Genomic DNA, 22,736 nt, shown 5'->3' with positions numbered 1-22,736 from the left:
TGAAGCACAAATACTAATGCATGAACATTTGCCAATTATAAACATGAAATGGAACCCTTACATGCAGAAGGATTGAAAAAGACGGAACTTTAGGTTGACTATTCTACCAGAATAGGAGGAATTAAGCACACCAGTTGAAAAACTATGTAGAGCAAAGTTGCAGCAAGGTAATATTATACTGTTATTTGTACAAAGATGAATTCTCTGAAAAAGCCCAGGACATATTTCTATATTTCCTCAAATGTTCAAAATTGGTAAATTTTCTGACTAAGAAAATTATGATCAAGAGGAGAGGATCAAATTCCAGAAAAACAAATTTGCCAATATACTGTCAATTTTATTGACCATCATCCTTCTGTGATAGTGAGGAAACTTTTATGAATATAGATTTGAAATCATAAAGTGTGATATATATGGTAAAGGGAAAAAGTCACATATACATTGATCAATATGCATTGTATCCATCAACTCCTTTTACAACATCTTAAAGAAAATAAATCATTACCTTGCCCATGTAATTGTAACCCCTCTGTACGGTATTTTCAGAGTAAAAAAGAAAAGAAAAGAAAAGAAAATGTATGGATAATAGGATGTTTTGAAATTCTTTTTCTTGGCCGGTGCTGGTGGCTCACGCCTGTAATCCTAGTTATTCAGGAGGCTGAGATCTGAGGATCATTGTTCAAAGCCAGCCTGGGCTGAAAAGTCACTATTAGACAGGAGTGACTCTCTGCCTTAAGTGGTAGAGCGCTAGAGGCTCAAGGACAGCGCCCAGGCCCTGAGTTTGAGCCCCACAACTGAAAAAAAATGTTTTTTTCTTTAGAACATAGGCTTTTTTTAGTCATATGTTAAGAGGGAGTATTTTTTGATATATTTAGAAATGAGAAACTAGAAGGAGAGGAGGAGACAGCTCTTATTTGCTGAAGAACAGTCTGGTAGTTTAGGTTGAATCTAATGTCGATAAAACATTTAAGTGGTGAAAAAAGAGAACCATGTGAAGCTAGCCATAGATGTTTCAAACTCAAAGGAGAAGACCAAAATATATATTTAACTCTGAAGTTTATTTGAGCACCTCCTACTAGGTTCTCACATGAGCACATTCTGCTTTGCAGAATGGTAAATCAAAGTCCTAAACGGCTGGTGCAAATCCAGATCTGTGTCTTTGCTCTCATGAACACTGATCACCATGTCCAAATTCAGTCCCTATATATGGCTGGTTTGGGAGAGTAGAAAAAGTCATAAATTCTTGTTGGCTTTTCTATGACAGAATACATAACTATCTGCACGAGAATGAGATGCAAAGAGAGGTCAGGCAAGGGACTCCACTGGCATTTTATATGAGATCACAAAAGCCTAACTAGATTAATCTGCACCTGAAAGCAAACAACCACTTATGGGGGGTCATTTGCATTTTACCAGAGGCATTGATTTATTGGGCAAATGAACTGAGATTGGGTAGTGAAATTTCTGCACAAAGGAATTCAATTGCTGGGTCTGATAGTTCCTTTAGCTCTTTTGGGATGAAAGAAACCCACTCTTGTGGTTAGAAAACTTGTTCTCAAATCAAGATTGAGTTCTTTGTGGCATAGCATTTGCCCACAATCCCAGCAACATTTGCAATTAACCTAGGAAGTATTATGAGAAAGGAGACTTTCCAAGCTTGACTTCACACAGTGAAAAATCTCAGAAATATACAGGAGGTTCTCCTAAATGATGCTTCTGCAATCAGCCTCAACAAGCACTGTTAAAGAACTTTCCACAGATAGAAATTCATATGTACAATGAGGTATATAAGGCCTCCAGCAATAAATATGATTTAAAACTGGGACATCCATTAAAACAGAGAAGTCAGAAGGGTCTGTGATAAAAATGTCAGAGGAAATTAGTAATAAACTTTAAAATATAATTCCTTGGTGTACTCTGAGACAACCTAATTGGCAGAATGGGTGGAGGGCATTGGAAGGAAGCAGGGAAAGAAAAATGAAGTTGAAAAAGAAAAATGACTCATATCATATCCATAATATAAACGAATGGCCAATTCTAGCCCAGACCAGTGGTCATGAAGCTATTGAAAAATGATTAGTGTGAACCAGAATCTATATGGCAAAGATAATTTAATAGCTGTTGAGGTTCAGGAGCATTAAACCCATGACATTAAGTAGATACTTTTCCATGTGCCAATATGAAACAAAGAGTATCCCTCCTTATCTTACTGTGTTTCTGAACAGAAGTAAGAATCAGAATGTTTTTTTACTCTCAGCTTTCCTGTGGTTTATTATTATCCTGGAGATTTGGAAACACACACATACACATGATAATAAAAAAGGATGAGCAAGTCTCCTCCCACCCCCGCAATGATAGGTCTTAAATCTCAAACTAAAAATACATGAAAAAAAATACGGAGTAATATGGTTTCTGTGCCTTCTTATCAGTTGCCTAGTTTAAACAGTTACATTTAGGGGTACTGTCCTTTTTCAAGGATAGGTGTGGGTGTCATAATAAAACTGTTATCTTGTGCTACCTTGGCCTCCACGTTGTGGCTGATTGGTTTAATTTCTTTTGCAGGTGTAATAAAAAGATCTTATCACATCAAAATTAGAGAATTAATATTTCCAGGTACCAGTTGCTACCAGTGTAGATGTGAGGAGTTAAGGTGGAGGAGAGGGTGGATAGAAATTCCAAATTTCAGCCTAGATGGGAATACATCATGAATTCTGTCCTCAAGCTTCACATTGAAAAAGACACTTTCCATTTGAAGATAGAATTAACATGAGGCAAGAAGCTGCAGAAAGGACACACCATTACAGACACAGATACCAACTTGTTGTGCAGCTCTGAAGTGTAACATGAAATAAATTGTCTGAATAACATTTTCCATTTAGAGCTGAAATTAGTATGAGTGAATTTATCCCAGAGCCAATAAATCTATCTGGTTGCCCTAGTTATCATTTGCAAATCTTTTCTGAGTAAAATCATGGTGATCGTATTTTTCTGTCCCTGTTTCTTTTATAATTAAATACATTTTCTTCTTTGAGTAATTAGCTTATTTCACAGATACAGGCACCCAGTTATTTTTTAACTGTCATTAAATCACAAAAGTGTTATGAGAAGTAATAGCAGGTACCAGGGGATGTAAATGTATTCCGGCCCCCAAATGACTGTAGTACTCTTCACACATCTACCAAAGCCCCACAGGGAAGTGGCTCTACTTCCTAATGTATTATTTATTAGTTTATGTACAAGTACTGAAGCCCATGAAAGGGTTAAAATGACCACAGAGTAACTGATTTGTATTGGCCAAGCCTGAAAAATGTCTGGAGAAACCGTTGTTCAGAGAGTGCTGAGGCCAGCGATCAGGAAGGGGTTACAAACATACCAGATTAGAAATAAGTGGTAACAAGGACACAGAACTGCAACTAATTTATGTATTCAGTTACTTACTTGATGCTATGGGGTTTGAATTTAGGGCCTTAGGCTTGCGAGGCAGACACTTCACTGCTGAGCCACACATCCAGCTCTGTTTTTGTGCTGGTTGTTTTTAAGATAGGATCTCATTTCTGGACTGTGATCCACTTATTTTTAGGCTTTTCATCATTATAGTTAGGAAGACATGTACATACCCCGGTGTCTAGCTATTGCTTCAGAAAAGGTGTCATGAACTTTTCTGCAATCTTCCCTACCACAGACTCTCAACTAGGTAGAATTATAGATATTGGTCATCAGCATCCAGATGCTCACCAAGTTTCTCATATCTAAAAGTTCAGGACTTTTCTGGGCGATATCTGCTTTGTCAGTATAAACTTTGATAGTACACGTTTCATTCCTGAAGTGTCTATTATACAGGAGAACCTTTTGATCTTCACACTTTTATCCTGCCACCTAGACAAGGGAGACAAGAGACAAGAAACTGAAACCAACATTTAGAAGATATAGGGCTGGAAGGTGAGAAGTACTAGGTAGAACTTTGGTGTTGGAGATACTCATAATTGTCATTACTTGTTTCAGTGAGCTTATGTTCCTGTACCAGGATGTTTCTGAGGAAATTGTTAATTAAATAGTGCTATATTGGTCACGTTCTAATGATAATAGCTTAATCAAGGCATCATAAAATATTAAATAATTTGACCAGCAATGTTTCACTATTCCATTAACATTGGGAGCATCAGTAGTTTGAGACTTCCAAAAAGAACAGGAGGGGAAAAATGCTTTTTATAAAGTGGAGCTTTATCAGATCATTCTAGTGGAAAGTGCCTACTTTAAGGTTACTTGGTAGTTTCTGCAAAGTTTAAGCTTAGTTTTCCTAAAATCTAGTCACTTATACAGAGCTGAGGTCGGTAGCTTAAATAGGAATCCAAGGAGCTACAACTGTTTCAAGATAATGGCCTCCCAATTGAATACCCAGTTTTGTCTGCAATTCTCGTCTACCCTAGCCTGCAGTTTCTGGCTTTATTTCAATAAGATGTAACAATACTTAAGATTCTCATGATTGCACATGGGTATGTACTGGAGATAATGCCCCTTGTCCAATGAGAGCACTCTGCAAATGGAAGCAGAGTCCATTTGCTCTCTAGAAAAATTTTCTCTGTGCTATTGACACATGACCTCCATTCCATCCAGCCCAGCCTAACTCTGAACTGTGATCCTCAGATCTCAGCTTCCTGAATAGGTAGGATTACAGGTGTGAGCCACTGGCGCCCAGTTTGGGATTCTGAACCCTTAATACCAGTGTGCATCCCGAATCTCCAGATGTGAAATGCCAATGCACTGTTAACCCAGATGGTTTCACCATAGAAGTCTTTTCACACCCTCAGGGCTCCTTTTCTTACAGAAAATACTTTGAGACATATGGTAGTAAGAATACAGTAATACTAAACCATTACACATGCATAGGTGCCACACACTAGGAGACAGCGTCTTATAAACTCTACCTCACTTCATTCTTGCAATTTACTAAAGTAAATACTGATTTTTTTATCCCCATTTTTCAGATGAGGAAACTGTTAGGTGTTGAAATTGGTTAGACCATATGTGGAAGATCCATGATCTGATTTCTAAAAGGGGCCACATGTGCTTACTGAATGGAAATATGGAGTTTTGATTTTGCTTACCTATGCAAACATTATGACCAGTTAGCACTTACTGCTTTATGTCAATCACAAGATTATAGTACTCCTGTAAGCACGCCTCTTTTTCAAATCAACCTGGGTCCTTATGAGCAGAATACAATTCCAAGCATAGCCAAGTTCCTCAGAGGAGCTTAGACCTAGTATGTTCCAGTACTGTAGTTAAAAATGGTGAGTCATTTGGAGTACTGCTTGTATCCCTGCTGGGTTTTTTTTCTCCTCCCTGTGTGTCTGTAATAGCAAAAACCTGCTCAGCTTTTTCTCCTACATGTCTATCTTGTTGAGCAGAGATTAATTTATGCTAATTCGACACAACAAGCCAAAGCCCATTTATCATCAGTTTGCATTCCTTTGCAAAACAAGCACAAATACACCTAATGTTGAGCAAACTAAGATATACAGCTGCTGTTGTGTGCAGCAATAATAGATCGGTTTATATTCAGGCTCAGATCAGTAAGCAGAAGCCACCCAGGGCATCCGGAGGGCAATCACTCTCAGTCTCTTCCCATTGCCTTGGCCTGTGTCTTGCCTGCCTGCGCTGCCTGCCTGCCTGCATTCCAAAAGTCACTAACTGAAGCAGGGCTGAGGAGGTGAAAGAAGAACACTCATTTGAAAACACCAAGTCCAGAAACTTTCTTGCCCAAAAGAATGTGTTAATTACCCAGCAGTGTTCATTCTGCTTCTTGAGGAATGACGTTTTGAGGGTGACTGATTTCAGATGAAAAGACTCAACTTTGTGATGTGGAGAGAAAATTGGGACAGCGAAGGGAAGAGAAAAGGAAATGGAGTTTTTGTGTGTGTGTTTCCACTGGTGTTAGAGAGAACCTGGCCAAGGTGGCACCCTCTTGTAATTTTATTTCAAATGCCACTCCTTCAAAGAAGTTCTGCATTCTTTAGGCTTTCACTAAACTATGGCTATTTTGGCTATGCTAGAAAATCATTCAGCTCAGAATGAATTTAACTTTATTTGTCCCACCAAACTAACCATCTGTGTTTACTCAGGGGTCCATCTGTTCCCTGACAAATGAAGGCATTACATTACAATAGATTACCTTTAAAATATTCTCTTATTTCTGTAATATGATGATGATATTGTGATAATGTACAAAAAGACAGAGAGAGGGAGAGGAAGAAGGAGGAGGAGGAGGATGAGGAGGAGGAGGAGGAGGAGGAGGAGGAGGAGATAATGCAGTAGCTTTATCTTTTAGAATTGTTCATGATAAAACATAAGATTGATTTGAAATAAACCACTGGCTAGGATAGTGAAGATCAGATGTGGGTAAAGAGAAAATATGATTGGCTATTAGTTGATGATTGTTAAAGTTGAGTTATGGGTATATGAGGTTCATTTCTGTATTCACTCTCAATTCACATATAAACATGCATGTATATACATATACATTCATCTAAATATGATTATGTGAAATAAGATTCTAACTACTTTAAAAAGTAATATTTTAACTTGTGTCACTTGTTATTTTTTTTATTCCTGTGTCATAGTCTTAACTCTAACCAGCATCTTTAGAAAGACCTTGTAAGATTTATTATATCCCATCAGATTGAGTAGCTAGAAATTGTATTTTTGTTTGCAATGGCTCACTTATTTACTAGTTTAGAATGATGTTAAACACTGCTGATTTTAGTGTTCTTCTCTGTGTAATGGGGTTCATAGTACCTGCCTTCCATTTATTCACATCAATTGAGTCAATATCTTTGACACATGAAAGATACTCTCTTTCTTCAATGACATCCTACCAATTGCACTGTGAATTCTGAGCTATTTTTAGGCTTTGTGGATGGACCCGAGTGTTTCACTGCACATGGTGACACCTGTCCTTTCTCACATACAGACACGTTCTCTACATCTCTACATTAAGTGTCCCTTGATTTATAAGAGAGAGAGCAGAGCAGGAATTTCCTTATGGTCTGTGCCTCCTAAAAGATCGTTCTGCTGTAATGACCAAGACTCTTCCAGAAGAAGCAGCTTTGATTCTTTATTTATACTCAAACCATGTAATTATATGAAATACGCTTTATAGTGGCAAAGACCAAGTGGCTTGGTCTTTGAATACTTGAAATACTTGAAAGGGCAAAAGCAGCTGAGATTCTTGTCTGAGACCATTAGTAGAACAGTCATTAATTCTTAAGCATTTCTACCTGAATGAACAGAATGTTACCCTCTTGGCTATCAACAGAGTAAAACAATAGAAAAGGTTGCATTTTGGGATATCAGACTTTGCTGAAATTGATGGAAAGTAAAGGTTAGTATCTAGGCTTGCATGTTGTGCCTGTGAGGAGACTTGAGCTATTCACCTATCAGTTCTTGAGAACATAGAAACTAATTACTGAGTCATTACAAGCCCAACAGATTTGACCCTGAAGTAGAAGGAAATGAAGAAGCTCATTCTAGAGTGAACTTCAGGGACTAGTGGCATGGTTCAAGTGCCTGCCTAGCAAGCACAGAGCCCTAGCTTCAGACACTCACACTACCTAATAAAGTGAGCTCAGAAGGGGAGACTTGATATAGAGGTTTCAGGTTTGTCTAACAGGAGGTTTATGCATTTGAGAGACTGGAGCTCTTGGGATTGGCTGTCAGGACTTTGGAAAGTTTTAGAGACAATTGGATGGAAAGCTCTCTGCTCCCAGAAGCAGAGTCCGTGCTCTTTCAAAATAGTCACTTAGACCTAAGTTTCTTGTATTAAAAAATACGAGTATTCTAGCCACGCACCAGTGGTTCATGTCTACAATCCTAGCTACTTAGGAGGCTGAAATCTGAGGACTGCGGTTCAAAGGCAGCCTAGGCAGGAAAGTCCGTGAGACTCTTATCTCCAATACACCACTCAGAAAACCAGAAGTGGTGCTGTGGCTTAAGTGGTTGAATGCTATCCTTGAGCTAAAGAGCTGAGGGACAGTGCCCAGGCCCAGATTTCAGTCTTTTCATTCACAGCTGTTGGGATGGGATGAGAAGAGTTGTATAATACACATAATGTGGTTTTTGTTTGTGACTTGACATGTTAAGTACATAGTGGGGATAGCTTGCATATAGATTATCAGATTATTCCATAGCAATTGGTATCATTCTTATAAATACAGACCATCTTTGATTTAGGATATATTATGATGTTTCAAGTTATAGTAGTATAAAACATACCCATACAACCATTCTGTTTTTCCCTTTCAGCACATACTCAGCAAATTACATGAGACATTCAACACATCATTACAGAATATGCTTTTGGTCAAGAAGTTTAACCCACTGTAGGCTAATGTAAACAAGTGTTCTCGGCATATTTCAAGTAGGCAAGGCTAAGCTATGATGTTTGGCAGGTTACTTCCATAAAATGAAATTTTAATTTTATTATCTTTAAGTAGTTGTACAAAGGAGTTGCCACTTACCAAAGCAGTTTATGAATACACTGAGTCTTGATCAGTGTCACCCCTCTCGATTCAAATGCATTTTTGCCATAAAATATTTTCGACTTATGAGGAGCTTAATCAAGTTGAGCGCCATCGCTAGTCAAGAGCCTGTGCATTGATTAATTATACTAGAAACACCAATAGACTAAAAGCTAATATTTATAAAGCGCTTAGTAAACAAACGATTTATTTAATACTCAAAGCCATGCAGTGAATTTCATGCTATTATCCTACTCAAGCCACGGAGGATGCTTTAAGCTGAAGAATCATACGCTAGTCAGCAATGGTAGGGAAGGGCTAGAACCTAAGCAGCCTGCCTTCAGGATCTGTGCTTCTTGTTCCCCTATAGAATTTGGGTAGGTCAGGCGTAGAGGATTGTGTCAGGCCAAACCAGGCTCAAACAGATGCATCTACAAGTCAAAGAGCTTGTGTGTAGGAACCACATGATTCCTAAAACCCTCCCCCACCCCCGCCATGTCTCTGCTTACACCTGTGCCTCATCTTCTCCCCCAGCTCCACTGGTGGACCTCACACCAACCCACAGTGGATCTGCCATGCTGATGCTGCTCTCAGTGGTGTTTGTGGGACTGGCCGTGTTCGTCATCTATAAATTTAAAAGGTGCGTGTTGTCCCTCCAACCCCCTCACCTCTCCCTCTTCCCTCTCTCTCTCTCGCAGGTTCAGAAGTACTCATTGATTGCAGTGGTGTGCCTCTCCCACGCAGAGCAGTGATGCTTTCTGTTAATGTTTTAGGAAGATCCCGGGGATTAATGTTTATGCCCAGATGCAGAATGAGAAAGAACAAGAGATGATCAGTCCAGTCAGTCACACTGAAAGCAGGCCCAGTTTCCCTCACACTGAAGTCAGGAGGCCTGGCCAGCTTATAGATGAGAAGGTGGAATCACAGCTCATAGGTAAATGACTACCAGTAGCCATCAGCTGCCCAGCCTGAGTCGTCAACGACTGACCCTTGTTCTAACCACTTTCTAGCTTCACATAACACTTCCTTCTGCTCTAACACCCTTAACAGAAGCAGCTAAGATCCTCTTGCTCGCTCCTATTTAGCTTTTGGTCTTGTATTGAATTTATTCCTCTTTTGGCAAAAAACAAAACTTTCCTAAAACACTGGGTTTCAATTGATCATGAGCAAAAAGTATACATTTATTTTAACAATATATGAGAGGACAGGGGAGGACTGGTGGGTAGAGGATTGGGCAGGGTTTGAGGGATGGGTACTTATTGACTAGAGCCAAACATTGTAGGCTCAACTAAAGACAGTTCTGGAAAGGGTAAAGCACACCATGACCATCTCACCCACTAGAGATTGTTTTAATCAGCCAGTTATCTGCAAACTATCCCTCAGGCAACATGGAGCCCAAGAAGTTGAGAATGGCTTTGAAGATTCCCTTCCCCCGCCCCTTGCCCAGGGTGCAGGGTTGCTAAGAGAGACCAGTAGGAGGACAAAAACTATTAAAGAGCAGAATCCTGACTTGTTTTTGAACTAGCCCTTACCAGAAGCCTTGAAATGGACTTCGTCATCTTAATGTAGCTTTCTGCTTCTGAAGTCAGCCTAGATATAGCAAGTCTAGACATAGCAAGTCTGAAGTGGAAATGGCGAGTCTGGTTTGTTGCACAAGACATTGTTTTGGCAGGAAGATAGACAGAACCATGGAGCTGCCACCGCTGATCCATTTCTCCTGTGGGTTCTTTTCTGTCTGTGGCCTCAGGAATTGAAGCTGTAAATGTTCACACCTAGCTCCTGTGGGTTCACAGCCAGCACAGTGGATAAAATGATTATATAACTATCCGTACCTCACTCTAATGTCATACTGCCAGATCACATACAAAAGGGCTTTATGCGTGATTTTTTTTTCCATCCATTCCTTGGGTGAGGGGTTGAGTATGTAAAATGGGAGCAGAACTTTCTCTTTAAATGGATATGGGAAAGGTCTGTGGCTATACTAAGGGGAACTTTGAGTTCAATGATAGAATTGTATCAGAAATAATAGGGATGGCAGCCTCCTCTGGTGTACAGTCTTCACTGTGCCTTTTCTCGCGCTGAAGAAGGAGACAGAAATGGTAACTACGCCATCGCTGTGGCTTTTCTGTCTTCACATCCAGAGGAGCGTGTCCCGGCTCTGGCTCTGTTCACTTCTACATAGAATGCCTCCATGAAGCTGCATTAGGAGTGGGTGGTGATTGGGTCCTCAGCTCGCTCCCTTTCCACAGGGTAGAAAGCACAGTGGAGGGCTTAATTTGTTAAAGTAAGCAGCAATTCCTCCTTCGCCCAGGAACGTCTCCCAGTACAGTTGCAAAAGTCTGACACCTTTCCATTTCCAATGTCATTAAATGAATAAGTGTTACACGTTTTCTCTTAGGAGAGTAGCTTTACCCTCCCCTCCCTCCCCTTCTACTCAACCTGGTGACTCATCTCTCCGGTTGCAAAGAGCAAGACACGCCACTCCACCTTCAACGCCAAAGCGGGGATCTGCTGGGGCTCAGTTTGCAATTTAAGGAAAACCCCCAAAGGCTGCAGGCGACCTGCTGATCAGGAAAGAATTTCGCTCTTGTCAAGTGCATCATCCTTCATGACCACTAACTTTATTTTTTCTCTTTCCTTTGTTGTTCTGTTTCCTATTTTGCCAGGAAGTATTTCCATAGTTGCTGAGAATCAAAGCACAAAAGAAATCCCTACCTATGTAAATGTTTGAATGGAGGACGCCAGTAAACAAACACAACAAAATAACAAAAAACAAAAAAAAATACAAAATAAAAAACAATCAAAATTCAAACAATCTAAAACAAACATTCACTGCATCGGGACTTTTTAATTCTTCAGACACAGACAACAAGGGTTTTTAGCTTTAAGCCTGTGCATGTGGACGATACCTTGAGAATATGTTCGGAGGGGCAGTGTACAGGTGCTCTATTTTAATGGAAAACACTCCCCTCCCCCTTTCTTCTTCTCTTTTTTCTGATCGGTCGTGTTTGTAGAAAATTCATAACATATATAGGCCAAGGAAATCTGCATGTATTTTTGGAAATATTCTTGGCTCTAGATTAAACAGCTATTTTAGCAGTACAGGCTTGGGGGATGGCTTAGCCATCCTAAGCCCTTTTCATAAAACCCCAAGACATGCACAGGAGTGTGAAACCCTGAGCTGTTTCTCGAATTCCACTTTTCTTTATGTTCATTCGCCCTGCTAAGTTAACTTCGGTAGTAGCTCTGTTGATCAGCAACGACTACAAGGCTGCTTTCTGTCCATTCTCTGTGGCCGCAGGGATGGAGTTACAAGTTGAAGATACAGACGATAGGCAGGTACAATAGGAAAGGAAGAAAGGCTGGAAGCAAAGTCTGTTGACACGGGACTTTGTTTCCTGCTTAACATTTCTTTGTAGCTTTCCCTACTCATGTTCCAGTTGACATAGACAATGGAATCTTCCCAGTAGATTCCAACTTTCTCGCTTTCCTGTGTGTTTACCCTTTATATGTGGCCATGATCTATTGATGTTTTTGACTCTACCTTCCAGTTCCCAAGTTATCCATCCAGTGCTCTCATTTTTAATTCCCAAACATGTTACTAGATTTTGGCCATTCTCCTTGCCATTTTCTTCATACTGGCCTAGTGTCTGATAACTTGGGTCTCATCATTTGCAAGCCTCCAATCTCTGTCAGTTTGGTATACTCCCAAGCATGCCAGCTTTGGTGCACACTGACCAGGCTGCATCCTGCCCGGCAGGGTATAGTTTTATGTATCCTTTGTCTCTTCCTCTAGAACCTGTCTTTTCCAAATATTCCTGCCTTTTCCCACCTGGAGACATGTAATATGTGTGAAAGTGTTGATGTATTTAAAGCAATCCAAACCTGGCCATGTACTTTGGAAAAGAAAACATACTGATGAATAGTGGTTTTTTTTCACATATTAACAAAAACCTTGTATGTTCAGATTCTGGAAGATTCCTATGAGAAATGTTTGAACAGGTGATTATATTGCAGGAGAATTTCTTCCTGTGATCATTTTTGTGGTCCACATTTCTTCTCTCACAATAGAATGAACACTTGTGAAATAAAACTGATGGTAAACAGAAGGAGAAACAGGTTAATGGACTTAATGTTTAAGAGTGTCAAAAGAGTCTGAGAGAATAAGTCTTGCGTTAGGATGAGATGCTGGTTACTTAGGAGGAAACGGTAGCTTCATGTGTGCTCTCTGATCTCAGAGTATCATGGTTATCAGTAAAGGAAAAGTAAGTCAGTGTAAAGGGAAAAAGTTAGCTGACTAAAGCAAAGCAAAAGAAATGATCATCAATCCTCAACTCCTCAAAGCATGATGAATTCCTCGTTTTCCCAGGGGGAATCATAAAAGAAGTCCTAGGGAAAGAAGTCCTCTGGACTAGACAAAGCCCACTCTAAAGATCACAAGAAAGCAGTCTTATACCCAACTCAGAGAAGCCAGCTTCCTCTTTCTTGTCTGTGTCTCCCCAACAAACAACAGGATAATACAGGAGGCTTGGGAATAATGAGGCTGTCCTCATGCTTCCAAAGATCCTGGTCCTTGTGTAGCTCAGGCAAGGAAATGTAGAAAGGTTGTCAGCAGCATTTAATCAAGCAGAAAGGCTGATGGTTGAAGATGTCCCATATGAAGCTGGGCAGTGGTTATGCCTGAGGCAGCCATTAATTTGCAGAACTCGATTCCCAACCTGCCAGGTTTCCTGTCTCCTAGGACACATCCTCGTTTATTCTCTTCAGTTGGAGTCTTCCCAGTTTAATCTGGAAGATAAAGTGTTTAGAAATCAAACGTGGCTCACTCAGACCAGCACAGGGAATTCTCATAGTTGCAGTTCGATTCATCTTTACTACAAAATTTTGGAGAAAAACAAATAAATAAAGGAATAACATTCAATCCAGCACAGTGCCTTGCCTAGAATAGTATTAGGAAAACTATTTGTCAGTGAAGCAAGTTAGTGAACAGATGTAGGGAAGCAGGGATGGGGAGTCTTGCTTTAAAATCCAGGTAGACAGGAGATGCTTGGTGTTTTCGAATGAGACCAAAGGAGGCCAGCTACTGATTTGGCATCTCCAGCGTCCTCCGGCGCCTCTCCTCAAAGCTCCCTCCCACTTGTAGGTGATTCGTGGGTCCAGGCCCTGGGCAGAGCAGACCTTGTAGTTCCTATAACCTTTGCTATCAGTGTTCCAAGTTTAGTTCCCTGCCCAGCAGTATCAGCATCACCTAGACTTGTTTGAAATATATGTTCTGAGTCTATAGCCCAGACCGAGGAAGTCAGAAACTCTAATGGGGGCTGAATGGCATTGTCCTTTTTTCCCCCAGAAATCTCATTTCAACAAGCTATCTAGGTGATCATAATGGATGCTCAAGTGCTATGCCATTCTAGCTGAATTCCAAAGAGAAGGTAGAAATGAGGGCCTACAAATGGGAGGGATCCAAGTGCCTACCTACTTACTCATAGCAGGTGCAAACACAACGAGGAGTTTGGCAGACTCGAGGTCAGAGGAGTCTGGGAAGGGATGTGTGTGGAAGGTAAGATTCAGAGCAAGCTAAACAATGTTTTCTAAAAACCCAGATGGCAAACTGTGCATGCTCTACTTTGAACTATCCTACTTTGGATTATTTTCTCCTTTGCCTTATTCCTAATTGGGTTTACTGTCCAAAATGCAGAGGTTTGCTTTGCTTTTTTTTCAGAAGTTCCAAACAGCAACTTTGAGAGCAATGGGTTGCTTGGAAGCAGTTCTGTGTTTTCCAGGATTCCAACTGAGCATTGAAATCCTTCATTTGCCAACTTATTTTTATAGGAAGCCAATTTAAAAAAATAAAAGAGAGAAAGTTTTCTTATAGTATTGGAACTACTTCTAATTTTAAAATGACTTTTTTGATGTATTTTTTGTTAAATACTATGTAGTGTAATGTATAATTGCTCTTGTTTATTGCTTTTACAATCATATTTATTAAACAGATAATGTCTCTAAAGTCTTGGCCTTGATGTATTTATTCTGTCCCCAAACTTGATCAATATATGAAAGTGATGTATTTATAGGATTTCATAAAGGCTAATTGCCAAAGTCTTCATTCAATGTCACAGGCTCAAGGTTTAGTTTTCCTAACCAAGTAACATATATTCTACTTGCAAAGTCATTCCAGTTGACTGTACAACATCTGCCACTTTATTAAATTGCATTATTCCCTATAAAAGTCATTTGGAATGGGCTGTATTGGGATGAGTAACATGTTCATTGTTATTAGCTTAACATTATAAATTATTAGTAGGTAATAGACCCATTAAAGTTTACTTACCACTGAAAATTCAAGCTTGTATGTAATGAAATAAAACTGAAAATGTGCTGAAACCTCAGATGGTAGAATACCAACAGCTTTGGACCAGGAGTGAGGGAGGGTAGTTCTGGCTGTGATGTGTGACCTTGAGCAAATCAATACATATTTGGAACTTAGCAATGTGTTCATGTGTTGTATTTTAGACTTGCTTTGGCTGAATTCTATGCTCATTTAGGGAAGGATCTAAAATTTTTTTTCCATTTTATTTCTTCAGCCTCAAGAAGTAGACATTGTTGCCAGTAGGGGGCACTAGATAAATATTTCATAAAAACTCACCATTGATTTTCAGTTTTCTTTTGCGAGCAAGTCTGTCTAATTTAGTACTGATCACTGAAGTGGCTCCTTGGGCCAAGCCTCACCCAGCTAGTGCCTCTAATTTCACCCTGTTTCTCACGAACCAACACCTCCCTGCCCTTCTGCATTAATGCTCAAGCTGCAGAGTTCATGGAGCTATTCAGACAATAAATGTAAGCAAATAATTACACCTTTGAACAAAGAGGCAAAAATGTGCAAGAGAGTAGAATAAAACACAAAAGACTAAGTTTGGCTTCTGTATCGTTATTGGTTTGCCTCTTCCTTAAGGAGTCCATAAAATGTACATTTGAAAATGCATTATTTGGCTGATGTTTGCATAATGGGAGATTCCCAGAGTAATTCTGATGGCTGTAAGTGTGGAAACAGCTATTATAAATTTGGTCTGGCAAATATAGGAAAAAGAATCTGGTATGCAGATTACAGATTGACACAATACAGAGTTATTGATCTGTAAGTAACATGCTTGCAAGGCGTTAGAGCACACCTGCCAACAAGGCAGACAAAGGATCTGTCTTCATGAAACACATTCTACAAGGAGCAGTGGACAGATGAGATGATGAACATTCACAATGCTACCAGATGTATAATTTCAAGATGTTGAAATGTAAAAGAAAATTAAAATATGCTAAGCAGCAGAGTAAGGGTGCAGGGATGGGAGAGAGTTGGTAGAAGCAAAAATATGTAGACACTTAGGACAAACCATTCTCAGATCTCAAGAGTGAAAAGAGACAATTATCCCAATATATTCATTTATCCTGAGAACCATCCCAGTCAGACATGAAATTAAAACATATAAATAAAGCCCAAATGTAGAGTGAGGAAGTTGAGAGTGGACAATATATGTTATGGTAGAGGTAGCAGAATAACTACCATTAGGTCACTGCATCCCCAATATCTTAATCCACACAAGTTCCCTAAGAAGAATGCTGCTTGTCTTAAACTTCGTGAAATTGAAATCACAGAACTGAAATGACTCACTGGAGACCACAGTTCCACAGCACGGAAACCACACTGGAACTGTCCTTTATCCAAGCTCACTTTAGCGGTTGGTTAAATAAGAGAGCTCTGCTCACTGTAATTTGAACTATTTCCCAGCTTCTCCACTGAGCTGATTTTCAGATGGTTCCAAAGCAAGGCAGACACTGTTGTTCTCAGTGACATGCCTGGCCAAATTTGTGTCTGGAAGAATGCCCAGAATAAATTCAGTTCTTCCTTCTCACTTTTCACAGATGCTTTGCTGGTTGAGATTTAATACATGTCCCTTAGGATTTATGGAACTAAATCTTCTGAGATCTCAGAGAGGGAGGGAGGGTAGAAAATAGGTGGTTGAATCTCTCTCTCTTTCTCTCCCTCCCCCCTTCTTTTACTACTGTTACTAGCAAACACAAAACAAATACTTAGAATGGTAGGGACTTATCCCATAGAAATGACCTTAGAATGTTCCAGTGTTCTTAGGAAGTCAAATAAGGCATGCCATTTTAACAGGGTATAAAAATAAATTGCAAGGCTATTTTATTTACCTAGTGCATCATTCTTAATTTATATGTGTGTTTATTATTTATTGCTACTCCAACAACATTTGGAGTGTGAGGCAGGAGGATCTGACTGGGTTTCTACATATATGGAGCAATGAGCTATAGAAAAGCATAAGAATTAAAAGTGTTATATAACATATTCTCTATGTTGTAATAAATAGAGCATAAATGACTTAAAACACAAATATTTTTAAATAGATCTACTCATTTGATAAAATCCATAATCTGTCTAGGAGATTTAATCATTAAATGTTACATGGCTGGTAAAGTAATAAAGTAATGGATGATAAGTAATGTATAATATTCTTCCACCTACCTTACTGCACTAAATCACAAATTAAGAGATGACTCAAAGCAACAACAAAAAAATTGCATGTGTGTGCAGTCTCTGTTCTAAATCCTGGTATTGGAAAGAATGCACAAAAGGAAAATAGTTATAATTCTTCTGAACACAACTGCCAAACCCTTTGTTGGTATGTCACACCAAGAAAGGCTTTTTCCTTTTGAACTCACTTGACATGATACACAGGGGAGGTGGATTATGTAAGTGTTCTCCAAGGGAAGATAGGATCTTTGCCCCTAGCTCCAGTAAACTACAGAAAAAGTGTTATCCAAATACGGAAACACTAAGTAACTTGAAATATCATCTCAGAGGGTTTGTGTAAGTCATGAATACATAGACATGGTGTAACCTAGTAGAGTCTGTAACTCTCAGGGTCATTCTCATACTTGTGCACGAGGCTGCTCTCCATGAACCTGCGGTGTGGAAAATGCCTTGTAAAATGAAAGGACAAACTGAAGACCGCAGTTCCATTGTACATTGTACATACGGCAAAGCATTTTTTTAAATTAAGCCTTGTCTTTTGATGGTATTGGTCATGTTGAGAACCGCCATTGTCATTATTATTGAAAATACGAAAGACCTGGCTTGCGATGTACTCTGAATTCATGAGTTATCAGTCCATGAGGACTGAACCCGACTAAGGGACCTGGCTGCAGAAGCAGACAAGGTTACTTCTGCAGGGCAGGAGATGGCGGAAACAAATCAGGGCATCTGAGTACAGGTGGGTGATGTCAGGAATAGATAGGAATCTGGGAAATAATGGAGGTAAAGCCCAAGTGTTCACATCGGAGCCTGTGTGGCAGAGACGAGAATTTCTTGGATTTTGTAAACACCCAAGTGTCTAGAACTAATCCCAAGCACCCTAGACTTATCTGAAATTATATAAATTTCTTCAGATCAAAGTAATGAGCTAGGGTTCTCATGTATTCTTTATCTTTGTTGAAGAATGTATCTGTGACATTGTAGATTTCATTTTTCTCTCAACTCTCTGGAGATAAATTAGCTGGTATTCTCAGAGATGATTTTTTTTTTTTTGCCATTCCCTCAGAAAATGGCATGGAGAGAAAGTACAAGCTAAAATGTAATGGCACTTGAGGCAGCAGGATTAAAAGTCTGAATCCAGCCTGACTTTGTCTCTAGAACGAAAATAAAATTACAGCCATATGCATTAGAGTTACTACCCATGTATGATCAGATTCAAATATAATTTGTCTGCATATTTTCCTAAGATTCTTGAGAAAAATACTAATAGATAAGGTATTCATTTGAAGCACTGAGAAATAAACACAGTAACTTAACACTTTTATTCACTAAATGTAGAAAGGCACAATGCTTTCTCAGAAAACACCCAGTAACCCTCAATATCCAGATGACAGAAGAAATATTAATGTTTTGGCCTACTTTCTGTGCCCCTTTCCATCAATATTATAAAGGCACTGGAGTTCCCTCTTCCCTTAGTTTCTCTCTCTCTTCCTTTCCATCATACCTCTTTGGGTGATATCTTCCCAGCAGCAATCATTTCTTTACAACATCATTGGGGGGGGCATGAAATTCTCATATTCTCTATGAGTGACATAGTTTCAACATCAATCATATTTAAATACACCTTCCATACTGGGGGTGAAAATATTAAGGAATCAAAGGACAAAAGTAGAAGAGAAACATATCCTTCTGCCTTTAGAATATGCAAAGTGGACTTGAGAGTCAAATAAGCAAATCTTTTACCAGAATCTCCCATTCACAGAACAGTGGTACATCTCACCAGCATTGGCCCATTGGTGCTGAGCCACCATCTCCCACAAATGAATCCAAGTAATGGCCATGCAACCTGTAAGAGGACAATGCACTTACTAGAGAATTTTGGAGAATTTCAGTGCCAACATGTATTCATGATGCTTGCTCTTCTAGACTTAACATTACCAGATTGTAAAACTATCATTTTTTTTAAAGCAAACTTATCAAGACCTCAACTGTTAATAATACGCACGACTGCAGTCCGTATATGAGCTACAGTCTTCGACCAAAAACATTTGGGAATCACACACCAGTCTTTTGCACTTGAGCTTAGAATCCTGTCTTACTGAGATGAAAACTTCACTGTGGTTATTAACCTGTGGAAATTTTAATTATCCTTTGAATGCCTGAAGGTTCATAATAAAGAAGTAGCAGAAAAATCCCACTGCGAATTAAATCCAATGAATGTTTCCTCCATCTGAGGATAGAGAAGTGATTCTTGTTTGTCAAATCTCTTTCAGCACAATAACCACTTAACTAAATCTCAAATTGGATATCTTACTTAAAATTGTGAATTATCTCATTCTCCAGGGAGCTGCCATTGAATGTTGTAATAAAAATCATCCAAGAAAATATTTTTAACCTCCAGACTTAAAGAATGAAAAAAGAAAAAAGATATGTTTCTTTCTAGCACTGACTATTGAAATCTAGGAGAATGAATAAGATGACATTTTTTAAACAAAAGAGCACTCATAAAAGGTAGAGATAGCTTCTATCACTGCAAACAAATCTCAGTCCAGTGTGCTTTCTCTCCCTTTTACATGTGAGTGTGCATATGCACGCGTACACACACACACACACACACACACACACACAAAGTCAGATCTCTTCCTATATGGGTTAATTTGATTCTATTTGCTGCTAAATCAAAATTATAGTCCCTATAATCTGAGGATACTTGATAATCACCCAGAGACACTATGGATCAGAGAAAGGAGACACAGTAACCTAGATATTAGTCTGTAAGAGGCCAAAAGAGAATGTTATCTAGTTCTTTTCCTTCTGAGTCTTGTGACCTTGCAAAACTCACTTAAATGTTTTGAGCACTAGTTCAGATGACAGCACAGACAGACATGACAGTATGGTTACATTTTTACCAGATATGTTTAATTTAACAAATAAAATCAATAAAGGCACATTGCCAAGTTAAATGAGGTTATTTCTCTCTCTCTCTCTCTCTCTTTTTTTTTTTTTGGTCAGTTGTGGGGCTTGAACTCTGGGCACTGTCCCTCAGCTCTTCAGCTCAAGGCGAGCGCTCTACCACTTGAGCTACAGCGCCACTTCCTAAATGAGGTTATTTCTCTACTCCCACCATGGTTCCCCTTGCTACTTCACTTAGATAAAAGCTCAACATCTCTTCAAGGGTCTATGATCAATTCCTGCTTGACCTTGCTTCCTACTTCTCCCTCTTGATACAGCCACTACTGCTGCCTCTATATTTCTTAAGGAAACAGTTCCATACTGGGTATCTAAACCCATTAATGACCTCTTTTCTACAGGCTTTCACCTCTCCATTATCTTTCCACACAGTCCTTTGAATTTACCATCTTTTATAGCTGTCAGCATTTTCTATCTTTCTTTCTAAGATACAGTTTATTTTAAAACGTAAACTCTTCTATAAGCATCTGTCATGGTTACTTGTGTGTCAACTTGGGAGAATACTTTGTGGAGGAGATTGACACTTGGATCTTAGGGTAAGCAGATGATCCTCTGTCGTGTTGGCAGAATATCAGTCAATCAGTTGAAAAAATAGAAAATTAGGACAAGAGGGAATTCCCCAGCAGACTGTCTTCAGACAAGAACTATACCACTCACTCTCCTGTGTCTCCAGCTACTGGGTTGCATTGCAAATTTTGGTCTCTTTAGCCACTGTATGAGTCAATTCCTTATACTCTTCTATATTTTATATGCTACTTCAGGGAAAAAAGAATCTCACTAATACAACATCAAAATAACAAGTGTCAATCATTTCATTTAAGTCATTAATTCATGAGTGAAACAGCAAGAGGTGAGGATAGATTCTACTCAAAATTATACTTACAACTTCTATGGGTCAGAGTTCTAGACATGTCCTCATTGGGTCTTCTGCTAAGTGTTCCACCAGATTGAAATCAAAGTGTGGTCCAGGGATAGATGGTGAACTCTGGAGGAATCAGCCTCTAAACGATTGGTGGGAGGATCTTGTTTCTCTAACTGTTATTTGAGGATCTTGACTTTGTGCTGGCTGTGAGCTAGAGGCTATCCTAGCTCTTGCAAGCTATGTGAAGTTCCTAGAGGCTGACATCAGCTCGTTGTCCGGTGGATTTCAATAATCCACTCATTTACTTCATTGAGAATGTATGCAAGGAAAGCCACTTGAGCAAATCTCCTAGCAAGTCAGTCTTATATTACAAAGCAATTAGGGAATTTGGTTATTGAACAACGAGTAAAACCAATCCTGATTATGCTTAAGGGAAGGAAATTTTTCTAACATTTTATAAAAAAGGATTGATTTTTGGCTTTCAATTCAACAAATCAGTTTATGACTACAATACAACTTGAAGGGAAGGTAATTTTTTCAAGAACATGTACACCAAAGGTGTAGACCATTGGGGCATACTATAGCATCCACCTGAAATGCAGCTAAACCTTATAAAGGCTTAGACACCTGTAGAATTATATACTCTCAGGGGGCCCAATAATATATTGCAGTCATTTGGAAGAGTTTTTCTACAAAGTTTGGTATGGTCTTACTGTATTCTTAGCAATCATTCTTAAACATTTAATGTTGAGTTGAAACCTGCACAAAACTATTTATAGTGTTTAATTTTTTTCTCATTTTCATCAAAAACTGGCTGTAAGAGCTTTTGAGAAAGGAGAGGGAAGGTTGAATAGGACATTGAAGCCATTCTGTGATACTATAATTGTAGATGTATAACTTTATGTATTTTTTAAACCCATTGAACTTTACAGAAGAAAAGGTGAACCATTGATACATATGAGTGTGTGTGTGTGTGTGTGTGTCTGTGTCTGTGTGTCTGTGTATTTATATATATATATATATATATATATATATATATATAATACTCTTAGACATTTAAGAGAATTCTGGGATAAAATACACTATGTGATGAGTGTTAAATTTATCTTTGGATAAATTATGTTTTGCCAGTGAGGAAAAACATAGGAGATAGGAGATAGGAAGGAACATTATTAGTTGCATAGCATGGCACTGTTTCTTCACATATTAATACATTTGGTCAACCAAATTATCTCCTCAGATGGTGCTTAACCATCATAATTTCATTAATCAGCGGTTTATGGCTCATGAAAGCTATGAGCAGAGCTGGGAGATGAACTAGACAACTTCTGTACCCCAAGTTTTCCCTCCAGTCAATATTTCTCACAAACTGGTTTTTTTTTTCAAAAGGTGCTTGGCAGGCATCAACCCCCAGTAAACAACAAAACAAAACAGTGGATCCATTTTTAAATTAAGTTTGGATGCTTCTGAATTGCTCAAGATTTTGTTCTAGACAAGCCTCTATATCTGCCTCCACTTTTTAAACAGCTCTCTCCCACTGAAACAGAAAGGGAGAAATGGAGAAAGACAGAAGTGCCATCCCTGGGTTTGAAAAGAAAAGAATAGAGGACAAGTTAGTGGAACAAAAGGAAAGAGGAAAGGAGGCTAATGGGCTTAACTTGGGGAAAGATAAACATGGATTTCGCTGCTATGAGTTGATCAGAACAGAAACAAAGACCATGTCAACCAACTATCCATCACTGTCTCACCGAGCTAAGAGAGGACCTGCAATGCACAGACTCTTTTCTGCTCTTTGGGGGCCTGAATATTGTCCCTTAGTGTTTTCACTCAAGATTGATACTCTACC

At 39.0% G+C, this 22,736-nt stretch overlaps 1 protein-coding gene across 5 annotated transcripts in view; it reads left to right on the top strand.

Annotated features, from left to right (window-relative positions):
• Window positions 1–14,514, top strand: part of Sorcs1 (sortilin related VPS10 domain containing receptor 1) — a 477,489-nt gene extending 462,975 nt beyond the window's left edge. The window contains exons 25-27 of one of the 5 annotated variants that reach the window (XM_069987934.1): window positions 9,051–9,156; window positions 9,290–9,450; window positions 14,236–14,514. In XM_069987934.1, the coding sequence (XP_069844035.1) occupies window positions 9,051–9,156; window positions 9,290–9,450; window positions 14,236–14,315 (347 nt within the window). In that variant the 3' untranslated portion in view covers window positions 14,316–14,514. Of the gene's footprint in view, window positions 1–9,050; window positions 9,157–9,289; window positions 9,451–10,914; window positions 11,290–14,235 lie in introns of those variants that run through there. The other 4 variants (XM_069987929.1, XM_069987930.1, XM_069987933.1 and 1 more) reach the window with 4 other exon arrangements.
• The last annotated feature ends 8,222 nt before the right edge of the window (window positions 14,515–22,736 follow it).

Source organism: Dipodomys merriami, unplaced genomic scaffold (genome assembly GCF_024711535.1).
Source record: "Dipodomys merriami isolate MVZ:Mamm:240054 unplaced genomic scaffold, mDipMer1.0.p SCAF_35, whole genome shotgun sequence".
NCBI lineage: Eukaryota > Metazoa > Chordata > Mammalia > Rodentia > Heteromyidae > Dipodomys > Dipodomys merriami.
The sequence above is the reverse complement of the archived record's forward strand: the minus strand, read 5'-3'. Positions and strand labels throughout refer to the sequence as shown.